The following is an 18810-nucleotide window of genomic DNA, read 5'->3' on the forward strand; positions in this document are numbered from 1 at the left end:
ACTTTCTTAATTTATTTCTACTTTAGGGGTTTCGAGTTAAAATCAGATTTCCTAGTTCCTACTATATGCCTCTGCCTCAAGTCCAAGATGCCGACAAAAAATAGTCACAAAGATTAGATAATTGCAGTGCCAGATCAAAACTCACTCACGTGTTCTCATCTCCCTCCGCAACTAGCGTCGATATCAGTGGTAGGTTCACGTGGACCAAACAAACCTTCTCATCTTCCCTATTAATTTGGTCCATCTTTAGAGACGTATGCTATGACGGAGCCACGAATTTCATTTATAAGAGTCACAAAACATTTATTTTTCTAAACCTAAAATAAAACTAAATATTTTATTTTCTTATATATATACATTTTAACCTAAAATGTTTCATATTTCATCTTTCAAAATAAACATACTCTCAACTTATCTTTTTTTAGTTGTATCATCAAATTCCCTTTCTCATCAACACTCTTTTTGTTAATATATTGTGGAGATTGAGTAGTTGTTGTGTTTATCTTGATTCATGATTTTTAGAATATATATTTTAGATTTTTTTTTTGAAAAGAATGTAGAAACTAAAACTGGATATCTAAAAAGAAGAAAAAAGTATTGATTTGTTAATGAATATTACAGGGTTTTTAATAAGATATTATAGTTTTTATAATTAGCCAAACAAAAATGCAAAAAGGCATTAAGATTAAATGACAAAATGAATATGCATGGGGTCAAAGACAAGCATAAATCACATAACATGAGGTCATTGTGAGTACTTTAACCCAAAACATATAATTATCTTAGAAGATATACCCTATATTTTTTTTTTAAACTATAAATTTTATGGGGGTCGACTGAGCCCCCTTCTTGTATGTTGCCTCCGGCACACGTATGATTGGATTTTATCATCTCCATGATACTTCAGAGTTCTGACAATCTCGAATATAATGCCACTTTGTTTTTTTGCTTTGTAATGGACATCATCGATGCTTCAATCTTCGAAAACTGAAAATAACGTCCGTCTGTTTTCTTCCAAGGTCGTGTGGTAGACATGACATCTTTTCGGATTATGAACATGAGAACAGCCCTTATCAATTGTTTGAAAACAAATCGAAGATACTCATATTTCGGATGATGTCTATTGATCGTCCAGAATAGATTCTAAACCTCTGCTTCCAATACGACGAGAAGGATCTCCGATCGAATATGGAAACGTACTACCAACGATGATCCCGAATAATTCATGTTGCACCACAAAGCATGAAACATCTTCTTTATTTAATTCGTACGACAACATTCTATTAGTGACAGAAAACAACAATTAACTTTGTAGCTGTTAAAAATACTGGTAAAAGATAAAAAAAAGATTGAGCCGAGTTTATCTGTTGTATATACTATTCTTTTTGATAGATACATACACCCAAGATATTTTATCTTGACATGTGATGAAGAGATACGGATTATCCTCTGAACAATAATTTTCTAAAAAAAAAGAAGCAAATTTTTGATAACTTAACTTATAAATCCACCTTTTTCCCTAATTAGAAGATGGATTCTGGCTGATTTTCTTGGATTAGTGTTAGACAGGGATACTACTATTTCTTAACAATGAGATGAGGCAATCTATCAAGGAAAGTAAAAAAAAAACGAAACTTAACCCTCTTTTTTTCTTTTTTTTTTTATGTTAGACCAATCACTTCTTGAAAAGATTCCGTAACTAGACGATTTTTATATATATTTTTTTATTTTTTAATTTTTAATATTTCCACTTCAAATATAAAAAGAAAGTATATTTATTTGTTATAGAATTATGATTAGAATATGAATACAAATGTAAAAAAAAAATGATATAGAATTCTATAGAAAAAAGAAAAAACCTTATAAGCTAGTCATACCATTTCATTTCATTATATTGACAATTAAAAAAAACTGATCATACTATGATCATAGTATGATGGCGGTTGAGCAAGTATGCCCCCATCGTCTAGTGGTTCAGGACATCTCTCTTTCAAGGAGGCAGCAGGGATTCGACTTCCCCTGGGGGTAGGGTACTACGAAAGGAAGTTGATCATGGATTATCCATAAAGTTAGAATAGATTCTTCCTGGGTCGATGCCCGAGCGGTTAATGGGGACGGACTGTAAATTCGTTGGCAATATGTCTACGCTGGTTCAAATCCAGCTCGGCCCAATAATTAGCTGTCTACATAACCATTTTTTTTTTTTGCATAAATGACAGAGAAGGGGTAAGAAAAAAAGGTCAAATTTCAGGGTATAGGGTATAGTTCGACTTTACTTTTTTTTTTATTTCTTATGTTTAGTTACTTTTTTTTCCATAAAAAATTCCGATCTTGATCTTGCTAAGGATTCCGATATGGATCCTTTAAAGAGAAACTTTAATGAACAGAGTCGATAAAATAATCTATTTGCTTCTGTTCAATATATAATGACTGAAGCTAACTTTGGTTGGTTAATCCGATCAGTTCATCGATGGTCGTATAGTTTAGTTATTTAGGCAATAAAAGGTAGGGGTTAGAAATTCAGATGATGGTACAAAAATTAAAAATAGATGCCAATACGTATATTTTTCTTATTAAAAATATTATATCAAATAATAATTAAAAAAAAATATATATATATATATATAAATATACATAGCACGCAAATAAGAAAATGCATTATTGAATATTGAAGAAACTATGATTACTCTTTGACAACAAAGAGAAACTATAATCAATTAAAAACTTTAATTAGAATAAACTTGAAAGAAAATATGAGTAATACGTTTTCTTAGCAGAAAAATTCGTTTTGGAAGAGTTGAGTGTGAATATGAGGTTTTTTTTGGGTGTATTTACTATTTACAGTAATTGTTAGAAGTCATGCTTATCTTTTGAGAATTTGTATATACATAATTCATTCATAAACGTTAAAAAAAATGTGTTTATATGATAGCTTTTAATCAATTGATGTACAATGAGGTAATGAAACTCAGATGAGTCACCAACTAAGTTGAGAACTTGAGATGGATTCAATAGTCAATGATGCTAGGTGAAATAACGTAATCAACCAAAAATATTATTCAATTTTTAATTCGCATTCGCAAACACGAGGCACATAAAATAATATTATCAGTCTCAATAAAATCTTGATTCTTGATCTTGAGCATCCCAAAGCATTATTAACTAAGCATGTATCTCCCACTAAGGCACAAATTACTAACCATATAAGTCTCAGTACTCTCTGTTCTGCAAACTTCATACACAAAACCAACATTAAGAGATGGCGAGCCACTACAGAAACACAAGCGCTATTGCTTATCTATTGCTTTGTCTCTTCATTACATCTGCCACTGCACATTCCTTCATACGACAAATCACTGATGACCTCAAAACAAATCTGCAGCGTATGCCAATTTTCTATGTTCTTTTAGTTGTTATAAATGGAAAACAGATCCTTTGTTTTTATTTCTCAAATGCTCTGTTTTTGTCTGGAAACAGAGGAGGTAGGAGCAGAACCAATCCAAAACCTGGACGTAGGACATTACTTACAAGAAAATAAGGAGATCTCATCACGTGATTATAAAGTATCAGCTTCAAACGCAGTGAAAGGTTTGAGAGATCGTCCTCCATCGTCTTACTCTCTCAAGATGGAGTCTTTCAACACGCTCCTTAAGTCAACTTACACGGAGAAATATGTATCTCGTCCCTTTTCAGTTGGTGGATACAACTGGTATGTTGGTCATCTGATCTTTATTTGCTTGAATCTATAATCTTACATACCAAATATATTTTGATGAATCTCAATATATACAGGACACTTGTTGTGTTCCCAAATGGTAACAAGAAGGATAGTGGTTCAGGGTACCTTTCTCTTTACGTAGCCATAGACAACTCAACTCTCGGACAGCAAGAGATTTACGCAGATCTAAGGTTTTACATCTTTAACAAGAATGAGAGGAAGTACTTCACTATCCAAGGTTCTTATAATTTTCAATCAAGAAATGTAGTGTTTTAGCAAGAAAGATACTTTGTGCATGATAGTAATATGTATCTATATATCGACTGGTCTTTGTTATATAATCTGTAGATACCGATGTGTGGAAGTTTAGTGTCTTCAAAACGATGTGGGGATTCTCTCAGGTCCTCCCCATTGATACATTCAAAGATCCGACAAAAGGATATCTCTACGATGGAGATCACTGCGAGTTTGGTGTTGATGTAACCATGCCTTCTCTCTACGAAAAATCGGAACTTTTCTCTGTCACAGAGAATTTTCTAAATCCGAGATTCACCTGGACCATTCGGGGATTCTCTACGCTGCTAAAAAACAGTTACCTATCAGAAGTGTTCTCCATCGGAGGAAGAAGTTGGTGAGTCAACATTATTTCAAAATAAAAACTCTGGTGGAGTAGTAAAATGGTGGTAAGTAGTAACAAGTATTTTATATGTTGATTAGGAATATACAAATCAATCCAAGTGGTCTTGGTACGGGAGAGGGAAAAGCTTTGTCGATGTATCTTGGCCTTAATGTGAATGAGATATTCAGACCATATGAGAAGATTTATGTTCGAGCCAAGCTTCGAGCTCTTAACCAACTCAATCTCAGTAACATCGAAAGGGAACGTAAGTAAATGATATGTGTTCATTGATGGGTATACATAACATCTCATCGCAATGACTAATGAGATTTACTTCTTTTTTTTGGGCAGTCGATATTTGGTACAATGGTCCGGGATATGGAGAATATAGCTGGGGTTTCCCTGAGTTTATCTATTTCCCTTATCTCACAGATTCATCAAAGGGTTTCGTTAAGAACGATGTGTTGATGGTTCAAGTTGAAATGGAGGCCATTTCTTCAACCAAGTACTTCCCGAGTTAGATTTTCTCTAAGCAAAGAACTTGTACCTACCTCCATGTGTTTGATTTGTTATCAAATACTAATAAGAATTTGATTATGCATTTCAAATACAATTGTTTCTTTTTCTTCAGCATATCATTATCAAATTATCATATATCTTCTTGAAAGATCAAATAGTCTTCACCCAAAAAAAAATCCGCCAATCCAACATTCGGCTCAGTTTTGTTTGTTTTGATACCTAAGAATTAAAGAATTAATGGATAATTTATGATGGAGGTTAGAGTCTACTGCTAAATTACTATCACTAATGTATTGCCATAAACAATAAAATAATATAATTGCTAATCTTAAATCTCAACTTGACTATAAAGATAAAGACTAAATCGATCAAAAACCAATACACTAGATGAAGCCTGGCTTTTGGTGGGGGATTTTAATGAAATTCAATGTGAAAATTTAATAAGAACTTTTGTGAAAAGAAAATTGGAAAATATAAGTAAAAGAAAAAGGTTAAATAAAACTATCTAACATCATAAAAAGTTAAAGAATAGAGCAATTGGATCTAGTGTATTGGTTTTTGATCGATTTAGTCTTTATCTTTATAATCAAGTGGAGATTTAAGATTAGCAATTATAATATTGTTTATTGTTTATGGCAATACATTAATGATAGTACTTTAGCAGTAGACTCCAACCTCCATAGAAAAAAATCCATTGATTCTTTTATTCATAGGTATCAAAACTTACAATGCATTTGAACCTATTTTATAATTTAATTCAAACTACTGTATTCAGTTCCAATCATATGTTTTTGAATGTTTTTTTAAGAAAATTGAAGTTCATATAGGATTTATAAAAATTTATTCATCTGATGTAGAATTATTTTATGGTCAAGTTAATGAAAACTTCAAGTGAGGGCACTCCCAAACTTGAGATGGATTCAAAAGTCAACGATGCTAAATGAAACCATCGAATCATGTTTTGTTTTTGAAACAACATTATTACGTAAGAATCTAACTAATATTCGAAGACTCCATCCTAAAGCATTTCTCTATCTCTTTAATATATAAGTTCCACTAACCTCTCTTCTCTTCACTTCATTCACATAAGTCATAACCTTGAAAGATGACGAGTCTCTACAGAAACACATCCTCTTTTGTTTATCTCCTGTTTTGTCTCTTCATCACATCTTCGTCTGCGGGTTCCTTTATACGACAATTCAGTGATGACTTCAACACAATTCAACAGCGTATAAAATCTCTTTCACTCTTAGATTCATCTATGTAACTTAGATTTTGTGTGTGGACATAATCCTCTGTTTTTTTTTCTTTTTTCAAATGCTCTGTATTTTTGTCTGAAACAGAGAAGGGAAAAGATGGACCAACACCAAACCTGGAAAAAGGAAATTACTTGCATAAACATAATGAGATCTCATCATCACTTGATTATAAAGTATCAGCTTCAAACATAGTGAAAGGTCTAACAGAAGTTCCTCCCTCGTCTTACTCTTTCAAGATAGAGTCTTATAACTCGTTCCTTAAAATCCCCTACTTGGGATTCGAATCTCGTCCCTTTGCAGCTGGTGGATACAACTGGTATGTTGGTATTCTGATCTTCATTTTCATGAATCGAATCTTATGTACCAAAAATCTTTTGATGGGTCTTAAAAGACATGATATATAATACAGGGTACTTAAGGTACACCCTAACGGGCTCACGTGGGATGGTACTTCAGGATACGTTTCGCTTTACGTACTCTTACACGAATCGACCCCCATCACTGCAGATCAAGTCGTTTACGCGGATCTAAGGTTTTACATCTTCAATAACAACGAGAAGAAGTACTTTACCGTCCAAGGTTTTTGCTAAATTTTTTCAATATGTATAACAAGCAAGAATAATTATCTATGCGTGCATGATATATAGTAACATTTTTGTTATAATCTATAGATACCAACGTATGGAAATTTACTGCACCCAAAAGGCTTTTGGGATTCCCTAAGGTCATGTCTGCAGATCAATTCGAAGACCTGCGAAACGGATACATCTACGATAATCACTGTGAGTTTGGTGTTGATGTGACCGTTGCTTCTCACTACCAAAAATCTGAATCTTTATTTGTCACTGAGAAATTCGATAACCCAATATTCACTTATGCACTCCTGAGATTCTCGACGCTGCTCAAAGAAAGTTACCAATCCGATGTGTTCTCCATTGGAGGAAGAAGCATGTGAGTACCACATCATTACAGAAGTAAAAACTTTGCGCTATAAGAGTATAGTGGTAGTAATTAACAATTATTGTTTTATATGATGATCAGGTATTTACAAGTGTTTCCGAATGGTCGTAATCTTTCAAAGGGAAAAGCCATGTCGCTGTATCTTAACATTAACGATAAATTCAAACCCTTTGAGATGATTTATGTTCGAGCCAAGCTTCGAGTTCTTAACCAACGCAAACTCAATAACGTCGAAATACAAGGTACGTAAGAAAATGGATATATAACATCTCATCGCCATTGACTAATGGGATTTTACTTTCTTTTTTCGCAGTTAGTAATTGGTACACTTCTTGGTTTTATTACTCGGGCGACTTTCAGATTATCCCTCTAGCTGATCTCAGAGATTCATCAAAGGGTTTTGTTGTGAATGATATGTTGAAGGTTGAAGTTCAACTCGAGGGCATTTCCTCAACCAAGTGGTACCCTAGTTAGATTTCTCAAACTATAGGAACTTGAAGCTCCATGTTTTTCCTTTGTTACCAAACCACCTAATAATAATAAAGGGTAATTTGTGTTTGCATTTTTTTTTACATATATTTTCTTTCTCTAGCAATATTAAATTATCATTCCTCTTCTAACGACCATATTAAGTTATTAACTCTTGTCTCTTCAAGCATAATGGTTTTCACTCAAATAAAATAATGTATACAATCAATACATATACGTCAACAGCAAATGAGGGTGGACAAGACACTAAATAACTTATTCTTGATTAGAGGCTTTTGATTTGTAACCAACCTAATGGTTGATAATCCGCAACATTTTTCGTAGTGCAGCAAAATGAAAAGTAGGTTAAATATGGGTTAAGCCCCAAAAACCATTGTTTCTCTTATTTGTTTTGACATCTTCCGGACCAAAATACCCTTCGTAGAGATTGATTTGAGTGTTCTAGAGTGTTGCAATACATTCAATCTCGATCTTGGCGTTTAGAGGCAAAGCTGCAACTTGATACGTCGATCGTGCTGGAGAAGGAGCTGGGAAGTCTGCAACAGAGACAAATGTTTCATGCCCTTAACGACTCCACTAATAATTATGCATCTCAAACAAAGTAGGAACACAAACAATCTTGTTAAAGAACTCACATTTGGCATATATCTCGTTCACTGTCTTGAAGTCAGCCAAATCAGCCAACCTTTGAGAGAAAACCAGAAGAGATTGTTTTTCTTTCTATTTAGATTCAGAATTCAAATGGACAATGGTACTGTTGAAAAAAACAAGATCCCTTACATGATTGTTGTCTTCACCACCGAGGAATAATCAGCACCACTAGCTTTCAATATCTCCCCCATGTTTTTGAGTACCTTTGATATTCCATAAGATAATAGAAGCAAGTAGATAAAATCAGGAAGGAAAAACAGAGCAACTCAACCTTGCTACAACTACACTGGAACAAGTTAATTTGAAGACTAATACCAACCAAATCAAGAATTTTAAAGCAAAACCCAAAAGTTTCAAAGGCTTAGTTTTGTATCATGAAAGTTTATATCCCAATAAACTCAGCTAGAATAAGGCACATTAAGTTGTCATCCCTCACTACATTTTCACCAACAAACAACATCATGACGACCTAGAGGCTAGACCTCCTTTTCTGTGGATAATCATCCACCAAAACAGAGAAGCAAGTGGAAAGTACTCTAAACAAAACCAATTTTTATAGAGACTACGGTGACAGTTTGAAAGCTAACCTGCTCAGTCTGATCTTCGACGCTCTCCGAAACAAACTTTCCAGTCTATATACACAAAACAAAAAGAGCAAATCTTGTAATCTTAGAACACAGAAAAGAGAAACAACATGGTGATTACACAGTTTCATATCTTATATATACGGACCTCAGGTATAAGTCCAAGAACACCTGAAAGAAAAACCAGATTATTGGCTTTAATGGCCTGAGAGTAAGGTCCCAAAGCAGCTGGTGCTTTCTCAGTAGACACAACTTCCTTCTTCACTGCACACCACACACAACATCACATTTCTTTAGTAAAAACCCTATTCTCAAACCCTTGATCATTCAATACGGAAGATGAAAGAAACTAAAACCCAATACTAACAAACATATGCATTGATGATAACTGAAATCAATTTCAACTTTTTGACACTGACATTCATAAAAATCGCATCTTTAGAAAGTACTAATATCGGTCCAAATTGGAGAAAATTGAGTAAAATCGTCACCAGAAGAAGCAGAGACAGAGAGGGAAGCGAAAGGAGGAGATCTAGAAGACATTCTGAAGAGAGAAACACCAGCGAATGTTGCGCAGCCGACACCAGCAGCGACCAATGGGGTACGAGTGGAGCGAAGTGCGGTGGAGAGGTCGAGTGTTGGAGTATTTATGGATCTGAAAACCGACCAAGTCATCTCACTCTCTCCGGCGCCGACAAGAAGTATAGAATAGCGAATGGACCACGAGAGAGAGAGAGAAAGGTAGGTGAAGAAGAAGAAGAAGACTGAGTCGATGCGATTGGATTTTAAGCAGATGATTCTCGTGCTTCTTCTTTTGTCTTCTTCCTTCTCTTCGAAATGTTTTTTTGTATTTCCCACTTTACCCTTAGTTAGGTACATATATTACTGAGAATTTAATTTTTATTTTTGTGTAGTTTAGTTGGATTGCAAATTTTAAAAATTTGGACCCGTTGGGTCATGTCGGTCCATAGCTTTGTGAAGTTTATCCACAACATATTGTTATGTAGAAGTTGTGTTATGTGAAAGATGGTCTCTACAAATGGGGCAAGTTTCTTGTCTAAGCAACCACTCATCTATGCAATTCATATGAAATGTGTGGCCACATCTTGCTAGCTTTCTTCCTACTTCCCCTTCTTCCCAATCCTACACACCCCAAAAATGAACATTAGAAATATATATGATTTAAGTCATTATTATCATATATTAAAATCTGATTCCTAGATGATTCTAATTAATTACATTTTTATCACCTGTAAGCAAATCGAGCAACTCGATTTTGTTTGATGTTCTGAACGGTTGTAGAACATCGGGATGTTCTGAATAGAGCTCTTCGATAGTCCCTTTTTTTCATGATTGAAATCGTATAAGTTTGAACTCTCCATGTAACTTGTATCCAATGCTATTATCTGCATTTTGTATTATAATATTACCGGAGTTAAAATTTTGTAAAATATACTTAGTTTAACGCTTTTTGTTATGGTTCTGATTTTACGTTAGAAAATATCGTGTTCTTGTCAAATAAAAAGACGTAGTTGAAAAAAAGTCAGAAGAACAAAAAGAATGGAGAGTACTTACTTGCCATTGATATGCTTTGAGAACAAAAGGTCTAACCAATCCCATAATGGCTTTCCCATTCACTACTCTCCTGAGTAAAGCCACCTGCCACTCTTTTCATATTTTTGTCACCAAACTATTGTTACCATAACATCATCTTTTATTCAGATAACTAGTTACTAGAATACCATTCATTTTTAGCTAGCTTTCTTAATTACAGGACCACTCCCACTATTTAACTAGAAACATATGGTTGTTTAGTGATTTATTTTTTAGATTCTAGGGTTATATGTAGAGTCACAATCACCTTAGACAAAGGTTGATCACTATGTAGCACCGGTCCAAAGAGTTGGACCGCAGTGATAACTCCAGCCACCACTCCAAGCACACTACCTTGAAGAAATCCGATGTCAGTGGTGTGACCTTCGATGGCTCCTACAATGGCGGCTACCACAACACTAGCTACATTCAAAATTAATGACATTTCGTGATCTTATAAAATTGTTTAACATGGAATGTGGAATGAAAACAATGCAATGTGATATGTTAAAATGATACATACCAAAAAGAAAGTATATTTTTCTAAGAATTTGGATGAAGATATTGTTGACAAAAAGATATACTTTTCTTAAAGAATGAGAATTTAAGGGTAGAGAATCCATACATAAGATAAGTTATTAAATTCAATTAAGGAATGCATAGACAACAAGTAATTCAGGTTAAAGGAAAAAACTAAGAAAATGGAAAAGAAGATCCCACATCAGACTCTTATGGTAAGTAGAAGTTGCTTGACACATCGCATCCATTCAAGAATTTTCTCTTTATCTTTTTGTTAATATGTTTTAGTTCTTTTATCAAACACTCATGTCAAGTTGTCAACTATATATAGTATACATATGTGTGGATTCATATATGAGAGGTAAGTACATGTCAATGAAGTACATATATCCAAAACCAATGAGATGGCGTCTCAAGTTTCATCTTTAAAAGTACGTTAGTTTAGCAAGCATCTATAGAATTCAAAAAAAAAAAGGGGAACAAACAGCATTAAATGATAAGAAAATGAAGATAACTTGTAAATTTACCGGAAGCAAGAATGAAGATGAATGAGCCCAACAAAGCTCGTTTTATCGTTCTTGACATTTTGAAGATCACGCAAGTAATCCAGAAAGAAACAACATATGTGAATTTCAGAAGAATCATCTTAGAAATGCCCATGAAGAAAAGATGGAAGACTAATTGATTTTTTTTCTTTCTCTTATAAGATATTTTGAATTTGTCTATTTATGGGGTGAGAGCTTGAATTGGAGAGTGGTGTGGAGTGTGAGAAAAGAGCAATTTATAAAGGAAAAAAGAGAGAAAGGAGGAGGAGTTGCATTTAAGAAGCTGAACTACCCATACCTCTAATCTACATTGCATTGGCGACTCTATTGGCGCATGCATGAACTTGCGCCCACAGAAGAATCTAAATGTTTTATAAAATAAAATAAAAGCAAGAAAATTGAATGGAGAAATTAATGCAGTTTTGAAATATGAAAATGGGAAGGGATGGGATAAGCTTGAGATTGAAATATATCCAATTTACATTCCACTACGATCTGAATGAGTTGTTTATTGCCATTTACATTCTAGTCATTATAGTGGTAGCAGTAAACTTCCAATCTTGGATTCTTAATCTAGCAAAAAGAAGCTCTTCATTAACCAATGTTTATCAATGAGTTTGGATAGACTAATTTTTACCGCATTTGTTTGTTAGCTCAACTAGATTTATGTTTCATATAGGCTATGACACAGACTTGTATAGTAAGAAGACTAGCATACATTAGAAATGGAGATCTGGGTTACAACTAAGATTGAGCCCAACATGTTGTCGTGGGGCAGCAAGGTCTTCTTATCAGTGGATATGACACCACTCACTGGCAACGATTTTATGTTTTCGTTTATGGCTACAAGTTTCTTCATTGATGAAGAGAAGAAAATCGCTGTGGTTTTTAATCAAAGCAAAGACAGGAAGCACAACACAGCTTTCATCATTGGACAGGATGGATCCTTGAAAGAAGTGGATCTTGGAGAAGTTCGAAACAGAGATCTCAAACCACTTGTGTCCTCTTATGTTCCAAGTTCAATGCAACTTGAATAGTGCATTTTACAAAACCCATAATCTATTTCTTGCACTTTTACTTGTTTCTTTTTCTCTTTTGTCATCTTCTTCTTTGAACAATATATAGAAATTTAATTCGTCTCTCATACTTCTTTTTGTTTGCCATATTTGACTTCGTTTTGTTGCCTTTAGTTGTTTAATTTACTTCTTCTGTTGTAGTAGACTCATTGCTAAATCTCTGTTTCTCTTCTAACATTTGTTATGTTTGTGTTCTTGCAAATAGGCAGCTCTGCTGTTGTAATTTATGTAGAACAGACAACAGAGTAAGCTGCGTTTAACTTTGAAATTTGCAAGTACGCATGCTTAGATTTGAGTTTCCCATTTTAACTTTTGTCCTTGTCAGTTTTACAAAGTGCAAGTGGCTGCTAGGCTGACACGTAGAAGATTGAATGATTTCTCGGAGTTAAGTTTTGTCCTTTGATACTCCCTGGTCTTAAAGCATACTTACAGAGTAACCGTAGCTGAATATCAACCTCAAGCAAGTCATGGAACCATACACCTTCCTTCAATCCACCAGTTTTGGGCTGGTTAGCGCTCTCCTAGATTTATGTTTCATATAAGCTAACCATTAAAAGTTTAAGAGAAGCTTGTGTAGTAAGAAGACAAGCTAAATGAGTTCTCAGTAGCCTTAATTCTTCTTCTTTTTTTGACTAAATATGAGCACTTATAGATGAAGACTAGTAATGCATTGATTATGAGAATACTAAAAAGTTAAGATGAATAATCAAAAAAATTATTTGGTTAGTATTAAAATCTTCAAATGAAACTTAGTCTTAAGATTTGTTGAGATCTTTCATACTATCGAAGTCATGTAGAGTGGAGGTACGTAGCCAGGCCTAGGAGAAGAGAAGAGAAGAGAAGGAGAAGCAAGCTAAGAAACTGAAAGCCTAAAAACTTTTGAATGTTGATGATTAAAAAAGAATAGATACATGCTAACAGCTTATGCATTTTTGAAATAGTTTTTGTTAACTGTCGTGTAGCTTGTGTGTAAATATGTCGACGACAAGTCAATGATGTCACACACACTACACAAAACAAAACACTGCTTCAAACTACCTTCAACTTCGAGTCCATTACTATAAGCAAAAGTCCCAAATCAAAACATCAATTTTCTTGTTCTTGTCAGCTACTCAAACCTCAACATGTTACATATATTTTTTCAGATAAAACAAATCATTCTCATCGTTCTTATCTGACCAGGAATAATTCAATGGAAGTATGAGTTTGACTCGGTTTCCTTTTGATATTAGTCGTACTTTTCAACATTTTACCTAGATAGAGCCGTCCTCTTATAATTATTCATCATTTCATGCTTCTCATGTTACATTTCTGCAATTTTTCAACTCTTTGATTTTATATAATCATTTGTTTCCTTTCTTAATCAAATCCATCTGGCTAACATTATTTAGCTTGATGCAATTAAGGTATATTATCTAATGAGGTGATGCTTCCACGTCTTTATATTATTATAATCCCTCAACAATTTTAAAAAAAGATCCTGACTTTCAATTTTCTCTCTTGTTTCTTCTTTTGATCATCTTCAACAAAAAAAAGTTACGATCTTTCTCTCCGGGTCATCGGAATTTGAGCTAGCTTAGCTAAAGTTCCGATCTTTCCTCTCTGGGTCGTCGGAATTTGAGCTTTTTAAAATCATGGGAAATTGTTTTGCCAAGAACCATGGATTGATGAAGCCACAGCAAAATGGTAATACCACTAGATCAGTTGAAGTAGGAGTAACCAACCAAGATCCACCGTCGTATACTCCACAAGCGAGAACCACTCAGCAGCCGGAGAAACCAGGTTCCGTGAATAGTCAACCACCACCGTGGAGGGCGGCGGCTGCAGCACCAGGACTAAGTCCCAAGACCACCACTAAGAGCAATTCAATACTAGAGAACGCTTTCGAAGACGTGAAGCTCTTTTACACATTGGGTAAAGAGCTAGGTCGTGGTCAATTTGGGGTAACGTATCTGTGCACAGAGAATTCCACGGGGAAGAAGTACGCTTGCAAATCGATCTCGAAGAAGAAGCTGGTGACTAAAGCTGATAAGGATGATATGAGGAGAGAGATTCAGATAATGCAGCATTTGAGTGGGCAGCCTAATATTGTGGAGTTTAAAGGAGCTTATGAGGATGAGAAAGCTGTGAATTTGGTGATGGAGCTTTGTGCTGGTGGTGAATTGTTTGATAGAATCATTGCTAAGGGACATTACACTGAGAGAGCTGCTGCTTCTGTTTGTAGACAGATTGTGAATGTTGTCAAGATTTGTCATTTCATGGGTGTGTTGCATAGAGACTTGAAGCCTGAGAATTTCTTGCTCTCTAGCAAAGATGAGAAGGCTTTGATCAAGGCTACTGATTTCGGATTGTCTGTCTTTATTGAAGAGGGTAAAATAATCAGACTTTTCTTTAGGGTTTAGTACATTTTGATGAAGTTGGTTGTCTCTAGGACATAGATAGGATACGTATCAAGGTTCTGGTTATATTGGTATCTTGTGTCTCTTGGTTCCGTGAATTGCATGAAGAAGTTCAGACCTTTCTTGATATACGGACTAGGCTAGAGACCGCTGTTTTTGTTCTCTGATAGAGTTTGATGTTTCTTACTCTTCATCATTTGGTGTTTCTTCTTCTTGTCTTTGCAGGAAAAGTATATAGAGATATTGTTGGGAGTGCATACTATGTTGCTCCAGAAGTCTTACGTCGCAGATATGGGAAAGAAGTTGATATCTGGAGTGCTGGAATCATCTTATACATTCTACTCAGCGGTGTGCCCCCGTTTTGGGCTGGTAACGCGATATTCTCTCTTCTTTGTTCCTTTCCCTTTTGAGATTTATATGTTGTGAATAAAAAGCTGAAAACAGAACATTGGATATGCAGAGACTGAGAAAGGAATATTTGATGCTATATTGGAAGGCCATATCGACTTTGAGAGCCAACCATGGCCGTCAATCTCCAGCAGTGCCAAAGATTTGGTACGTAGAATGTTGACTGCGGATCCAAAAAGGCGGATTTCTGCTGCTGATGTTCTTCGTAAGTACCTTTTGAAGACATTTTACGGAGCCACAACACAATGCAAAGTTCTGGAAGATTCCATTATCGGTTCCTTCTTGATTCTGAGATTTGCTCTACTGTTTTGTGCAGAGCATCCATGGCTTAGAGAAGGTGGAGAAGCATCAGACAAGCCAATTGACAGTGCTGTTCTCTCAAGGATGAAACAATTTAGAGCAATGAATAAGCTAAAGAAACTTGCTTTAAAGGTGAAGTCAAGATTTTTCACATATGCAATGTGATTCTGTGGTTGTGGTCCTCTTTTTCGTTATACTCATGATGAGATTCTAACAGGTCATAGCGGAGAATATTGACACGGAAGAAATCCAAGGATTGAAGGCAATGTTTGCTAACATAGACACTGACAACAGTGGCACAATCACTTATGAAGAACTGAAAGAAGGATTAGCCAAATTGGGATCTAAACTCACAGAGGCAGAAGTGAAACAGCTCATGGATGCTGTAAGTTGGTCAAAAACTATATTTTCCCCCATTCCGTTCCTTTACTTTAAGAACTCAGATTCTCGGGTTTGTGATTAGGCTGATGTTGATGGGAACGGGTCCATCGACTACATAGAGTTTATTACAGCAACAATGCATAGGCACAGGCTTGAAAGTAATGAGAATCTTTACAAAGCTTTCCAGCATTTTGACAAAGACAGCAGCGGGTAAGTGACCTGTTTCTTCTCGATGTTATTCATTCTTAACCGGTATATATATAAGCAAGATGGTGAGCCTTTTCTTGGGATCAAAATGTGTACACAGATACATTACAATAGACGAACTGGAATCTGCATTGAAGGAATATGGAATGGGAGATGATGCAACAATCAAAGAGGTTTTGTCAGATGTCGACTCCGATAACGTAAGTTAAAATAATTCATCTCCTCTCTTTATCTTCTTCTTCTTCTTCTTATAAGGAAACTGAACTCTGTCCATAACGGTTTGCCTCTCTTGCAGGATGGTAGAATCAACTATGAAGAGTTCTGCGCAATGATGAGAAGTGGAAATCCACAACAACAACAACCTCGGCTGTTCTAGTGGACATTGTTGCTGGATTAAAAGTCTTTTTGTTTGTATCTAATCCAGAAAAATCAGGAGCTGAATTAATGTTTGTTCAGACAAAAACCACGTAAAGAGGAAGATACTCAAAACTCTGATTGCTTGTGTTTTGTATTTTGTTCTTCACTTCTTCTGTTTTGTCCTTTGTGTTCTGTACTCAGGCTGTTGTGATATGAGAGAAAGAGAGGTTTCATTTTTACCGTTAAGATTTTGATCCTGACTGTGTTAACATTTTACCTCAGTTCCTCCACTTTTAATGTGATTCTCCATTCCATCAAATGTCAAATCAACGAAACAACTGCTAAAGCAGAGCTTTCCTATATTTTAACATATTCCGGAGGCGCAAGTATCTTTGGCAAATGGCTTGGTTCGCCTACAAATTCTCCGTAGTGGGGGTACAAGAGACTAATTAACCCCAGGCTAGTAGGTTCAAAGAAAAACATAAAATTCGAAAGTGATTCATTAGAGGGTGTTTTTGGTTCAAGGGTAAATACAATTTTTAATTTTACAAATGATACAAGACCATTAGAGATAATGAGATTTTCTCAAGGCTCTAATCATGTGATACGCCGAGGAGCTTTCTGCTTTCTTTATCTTGGACTGTTCATCTCCCTTCATATATAATGTTTTTTCTTCTGTTATCTTAATCTTAGCAGAGCAAACAAATCTCTTTCCCTGTACCGAGCTTCTATCTTCCTCAACGCTGAAAAAATGTGAAAAACAATAACAAAATGTTTTTAAACAATGGCTTATCAAATGTGTTCTGCTTCTTGAGATTATAAGACTTTAGACTACTCAAGTATGTGAATGCTTCCAAGATGTAGGAGTAGGATATACCTGTAGATAGGCTTAGGCCACTTTTTCTTTAAGCAAATCTCGTTCAACTTCGTTTTAGCATGTGTAAGTTGAATCTCTACACTATCTTCATCAATAACCATTTCAACGGGAAAAACTTCTGACAACTTCCGTAACGCTTCTTTAGCAGCGATCAGCCTTGCGATATCTTTATTCTCAGCTCGGCCTGAAGCCAAAAGCTCATCATCAAGATATATAACAGCAATACTGACATTACCATCTTTCCAATTCTTGATGTCGATTCGCTTCTTATGTTTATGACATAATTTAAAAAGCATAGACACAGGTTGAGGTTGCTTCTGCAAATCGTCCAATGTAACTATCGGTTCCAAAAGACCCCTAAAGATCTGCAAAATCGACAATAAGAAAGAAGCCCTTAACTTTCAGTAACAAAGACAAAACACACAAGAGTAGATCTAAAGAAGAAGTAGACACAGACCACCCATAGTCTTTGTAGATCAAAGTTGACATCAACATACACAGCTCCAGCTAAAGACTCAAAAAGATCAGCTAGAACTTTAGGGGCTTTGACTAATCCACCATATGACACTGACAAATCATCTTCTTTCCCCACCGCCTCTGAGAACTCTTTAACCTATCAAACGACATCAACACACACAACTTGGTGGTGAAGATATCACAAGAATCACTCTGTTTCACATAAAGAATCACTCTGTTTCCAGGGTTCTTCAATGCAAAGACAAGTTTTATGGATTACCTTTTCATCTAAAGAAGGAGCATTGCGTCGAAGAAATGAATAGAGACCATGATTAAGAGAGACACGAGCGAGTTTCTCAGTACTAACATTAGCTGCTCTCAACAGAGACAAGTCGTGTGGCTCAAGGCTAGGGTACGTTAGGTATAGGTAATTTGAGATTGCTAAACCAATAGCACTATCGCCTATGAACTCTAGCCGCTCGTAAGAAGGAAAGTCTGTACACGAGGTGTGTGTAATCGCTTCCTTGAGAAGACTCTTGTTACTGAATTTGTAGTTGAGTATCTTCTCTACTGCTTCCATAGACTCCATCTCCGACGAAACCGGAACGCTTGGTGCTGATGGGGAAAGAGAATTGTAGAAGCGGTGGATATCGGCCGAAGACGGCAGTGGTGATGGTGGACGGTGAGGAAGTGAATTGGATAAACTACAGCGAGTGATGGCCGGGAAATTGTACTCCGGTGAGATAGAGTGATCCATGGTAGAGAGAATCTAAAGAGACGCCAAGTCTTCTCTGTTTCAATTTTCCTTTTAATTCTTTTTGTTTTCCTAATTCTATTAGTTTTGACTTTTTCATTGACTATAGTCCTCAGGACAAATAAGGAAAGTATATATA

At 35.4% G+C, this 18810-nt stretch overlaps 8 protein-coding genes and 1 pseudogene across 11 annotated transcripts; 6 read left to right on the forward strand and 3 right to left on the reverse strand.

Moving 5' to 3' along the window:
- Positions 1 to 1595: 1595 nt before the first annotated feature.
- On the forward strand, positions 1596 to 2029 carry AT3G20362 (uncharacterized protein; the record flags this gene model as incomplete). The annotated part of the gene is made up of 3 exons (NM_148737.1): positions 1596 to 1617; positions 1671 to 1695; positions 1933 to 2029. The coding sequence occupies 3 exons, from the start codon at positions 1596 to 1598 to the stop codon at positions 2027 to 2029; spliced, it is 144 nt and encodes a 47-aa protein (NP_683579.1).
- Positions 2030 to 2087: 58 nt separating this feature from the next.
- On the forward strand, positions 2088 to 2171 carry AT3G20365 (annotated as a pseudogene).
- A 978-nt stretch (positions 2172 to 3149) lies between these two features.
- Positions 3150 to 5168, forward strand: AT3G20370 (TRAF-like family protein). Of its 2 annotated transcripts, NM_112928.3 has the most exons (6): positions 3150 to 3383; positions 3478 to 3709; positions 3793 to 3956; positions 4067 to 4349; positions 4436 to 4602; positions 4689 to 5168. In NM_112928.3, exons 1-6 carry the CDS (start codon positions 3260 to 3262, stop codon positions 4856 to 4858), a joined length of 1140 nt encoding a protein of 379 aa, NP_566660.1. In that variant the 5' UTR covers positions 3150 to 3259; the 3' UTR covers positions 4859 to 5168. The 2 variants fall into 2 exon arrangements, with proteins under 2 accessions (NP_566660.1, NP_001327106.1); NM_001338477.1 differs by having other exon boundaries at positions 3150 to 3709; positions 4689 to 5004.
- A 707-nt stretch (positions 5169 to 5875) lies between these two features.
- On the forward strand, positions 5876 to 7749 carry AT3G20380 (TRAF-like family protein). Its single transcript, NM_112929.3, has 6 exons — positions 5876 to 6085; positions 6200 to 6431; positions 6525 to 6694; positions 6787 to 7066; positions 7157 to 7317; positions 7389 to 7749. The coding sequence occupies exons 1-6, from the start codon at positions 5962 to 5964 to the stop codon at positions 7547 to 7549; spliced, it is 1128 nt and encodes a 375-aa protein (NP_188673.1). The 5' UTR covers positions 5876 to 5961; the 3' UTR covers positions 7550 to 7749.
- On the reverse strand, positions 7641 to 9708 carry AT3G20390 (endoribonuclease L-PSP family protein). 2 transcript variants are annotated; one of them, NM_112930.3, is made up of 6 exons: positions 9291 to 9611; positions 8948 to 9063; positions 8803 to 8847; positions 8345 to 8418; positions 8200 to 8249; positions 7641 to 8100 (listed from the first exon to the last, which is right to left on the reverse strand). In NM_112930.3, exons 1-6 carry the CDS (start codon positions 9472 to 9474, stop codon positions 8006 to 8008), a joined length of 564 nt encoding a protein of 187 aa, NP_188674.1. In that variant the 5' UTR covers positions 9475 to 9611; the 3' UTR covers positions 7641 to 8005. The 2 variants fall into 2 exon arrangements, with proteins under 2 accessions (NP_188674.1, NP_001327365.1); NM_001338478.1 differs by having other exon boundaries at positions 7665 to 8100; positions 9291 to 9708.
- A 4-nt stretch (positions 9709 to 9712) lies between these two features.
- AT3G20395 (RING/U-box superfamily protein) lies at positions 9713 to 11678 on the reverse strand. The gene is made up of 5 exons (NM_001084725.2): positions 11439 to 11678; positions 10661 to 10815; positions 10375 to 10458; positions 10050 to 10205; positions 9713 to 9942 (listed from the first exon to the last, which is right to left on the reverse strand). Exons 1-5 carry the CDS (start codon positions 11569 to 11571, stop codon positions 9799 to 9801), a joined length of 672 nt encoding a protein of 223 aa, NP_001078194.1. The 5' UTR covers positions 11572 to 11678; the 3' UTR covers positions 9713 to 9798.
- A 447-nt stretch (positions 11679 to 12125) lies between these two features.
- EMB2743 (F-box associated ubiquitination effector family protein) lies at positions 12126 to 12545 on the forward strand. Its single transcript, NM_112931.2, has one exon. The coding sequence runs from the start codon at positions 12182 to 12184 to the stop codon at positions 12491 to 12493; it is 312 nt and encodes a 103-aa protein (NP_188675.1). The 5' UTR covers positions 12126 to 12181; the 3' UTR covers positions 12494 to 12545.
- Positions 12546 to 13597: 1052 nt separating this feature from the next.
- Positions 13598 to 16923, forward strand: CPK9 (calmodulin-domain protein kinase 9). Of its 2 annotated transcripts, NM_001338479.1 has the most exons (9): positions 13847 to 13955; positions 14069 to 14902; positions 15157 to 15300; positions 15392 to 15544; positions 15656 to 15771; positions 15857 to 16024; positions 16103 to 16230; positions 16328 to 16427; positions 16523 to 16903. In NM_001338479.1, the coding sequence occupies exons 2-9, from the start codon at positions 14167 to 14169 to the stop codon at positions 16601 to 16603; spliced, it is 1626 nt and encodes a 541-aa protein (NP_001327803.1). In that variant the 5' UTR covers positions 13847 to 13955; positions 14069 to 14166; the 3' UTR covers positions 16604 to 16903. The 2 variants fall into 2 exon arrangements, with proteins under 2 accessions (NP_188676.1, NP_001327803.1); NM_112932.3 differs by having other exon boundaries at positions 13598 to 14902; positions 16523 to 16923.
- Positions 16924 to 16969: 46 nt separating this feature from the next.
- Positions 16970 to 18802, reverse strand: RTL2 (RNAse THREE-like protein 2). Its single transcript, NM_112933.3, has 4 exons — positions 18198 to 18802; positions 17919 to 18074; positions 17462 to 17826; positions 16970 to 17327 (listed from the first exon to the last, which is right to left on the reverse strand). Exons 1-4 carry the CDS (start codon positions 18672 to 18674, stop codon positions 17150 to 17152), a joined length of 1176 nt encoding a protein of 391 aa, NP_566661.1. The 5' UTR covers positions 18675 to 18802; the 3' UTR covers positions 16970 to 17149.
- Positions 18803 to 18810: the final 8 nt, after the last annotated feature.

This window comes from Arabidopsis thaliana, chromosome 3 (assembly GCF_000001735.4).
Source record: "Arabidopsis thaliana chromosome 3, partial sequence".
NCBI lineage: Eukaryota > Viridiplantae > Streptophyta > Magnoliopsida > Brassicales > Brassicaceae > Arabidopsis > Arabidopsis thaliana.

Coding starts and splice junctions, on each gene's coding strand:
- RTL2 (NM_112933.3), bottom strand. CDS start 18,674: ATGGATCACTCTATCTCACCGGAGTACAATTTCCCGGCCATCACTCGC. Junction 17,827..17,918: donor ATCTACAAAGACTATGGGTG/GTCTGTGTCTAC, acceptor TCGATTTTGCAG/ATCTTTAGGGGTCTTTTGGA. Junction 17,328..17,461: donor TGGCCTAAGCCTATCTACAG/GTATATCCTACT, acceptor ACATTTTTTCAG/CGTTGAGGAAGATAGAAGCT.
- EMB2743 (NM_112931.2), top strand. CDS start 12,182: ATGGAGATCTGGGTTACAACTAAGATTGAGCCCAACATGTTGTCGTGG.
- CPK9 (NM_112932.3), top strand. CDS start 14,167: ATGGGAAATTGTTTTGCCAAGAACCATGGATTGATGAAGCCACAGCAA. Junction 15,301..15,391: donor TGTGCCCCCGTTTTGGGCTG/GTAACGCGATAT, acceptor TTGGATATGCAG/AGACTGAGAAAGGAATATTT. Junction 15,772..15,856: donor TAAAGAAACTTGCTTTAAAG/GTGAAGTCAAGA, acceptor AGATTCTAACAG/GTCATAGCGGAGAATATTGA.
- AT3G20390 (NM_001338478.1), bottom strand. CDS start 9,678: ATGTACCTAACTAAGGGTAAAGTGGGAAATACAAAAAAACATTTCGAA. Junction 8,848..8,947: donor TTCTTGGACTTATACCTGAG/GTCCGTATATAT, acceptor TTGTGTATATAG/ACTGGAAAGTTTGTTTCGGA. Junction 8,419..8,802: donor TCGAAGATCAGACTGAGCAG/GTTAGCTTTCAA, acceptor GGAATATCAAAG/GTACTCAAAAACATGGGGGA.
- AT3G20395 (NM_001084725.2), bottom strand. CDS start 11,571: ATGGGCATTTCTAAGATGATTCTTCTGAAATTCACATATGTTGTTTCT. Junction 10,816..11,438: donor CATCTTCATTCTTGCTTCCG/GTAAATTTACAA, acceptor TTTTGAATGTAG/CTAGTGTTGTGGTAGCCGCC. Junction 10,459..10,660: donor GTGATCAACCTTTGTCTAAG/GTGATTGTGACT, acceptor AAAGAGTGGCAG/GTGGCTTTACTCAGGAGAGT.
- AT3G20380 (NM_112929.3), top strand. CDS start 5,962: ATGACGAGTCTCTACAGAAACACATCCTCTTTTGTTTATCTCCTGTTT. Junction 6,695..6,786: donor GAAGTACTTTACCGTCCAAG/GTTTTTGCTAAA, acceptor TATAATCTATAG/ATACCAACGTATGGAAATTT. Junction 7,067..7,156: donor TCCATTGGAGGAAGAAGCAT/GTGAGTACCACA, acceptor TATGATGATCAG/GTATTTACAAGTGTTTCCGA.
- AT3G20370 (NM_112928.3), top strand. CDS start 3,260: ATGGCGAGCCACTACAGAAACACAAGCGCTATTGCTTATCTATTGCTT. Junction 3,710..3,792: donor TCAGTTGGTGGATACAACTG/GTATGTTGGTCA, acceptor CAATATATACAG/GACACTTGTTGTGTTCCCAA. Junction 4,603..4,688: donor CAGTAACATCGAAAGGGAAC/GTAAGTAAATGA, acceptor TTTTTTGGGCAG/TCGATATTTGGTACAATGGT.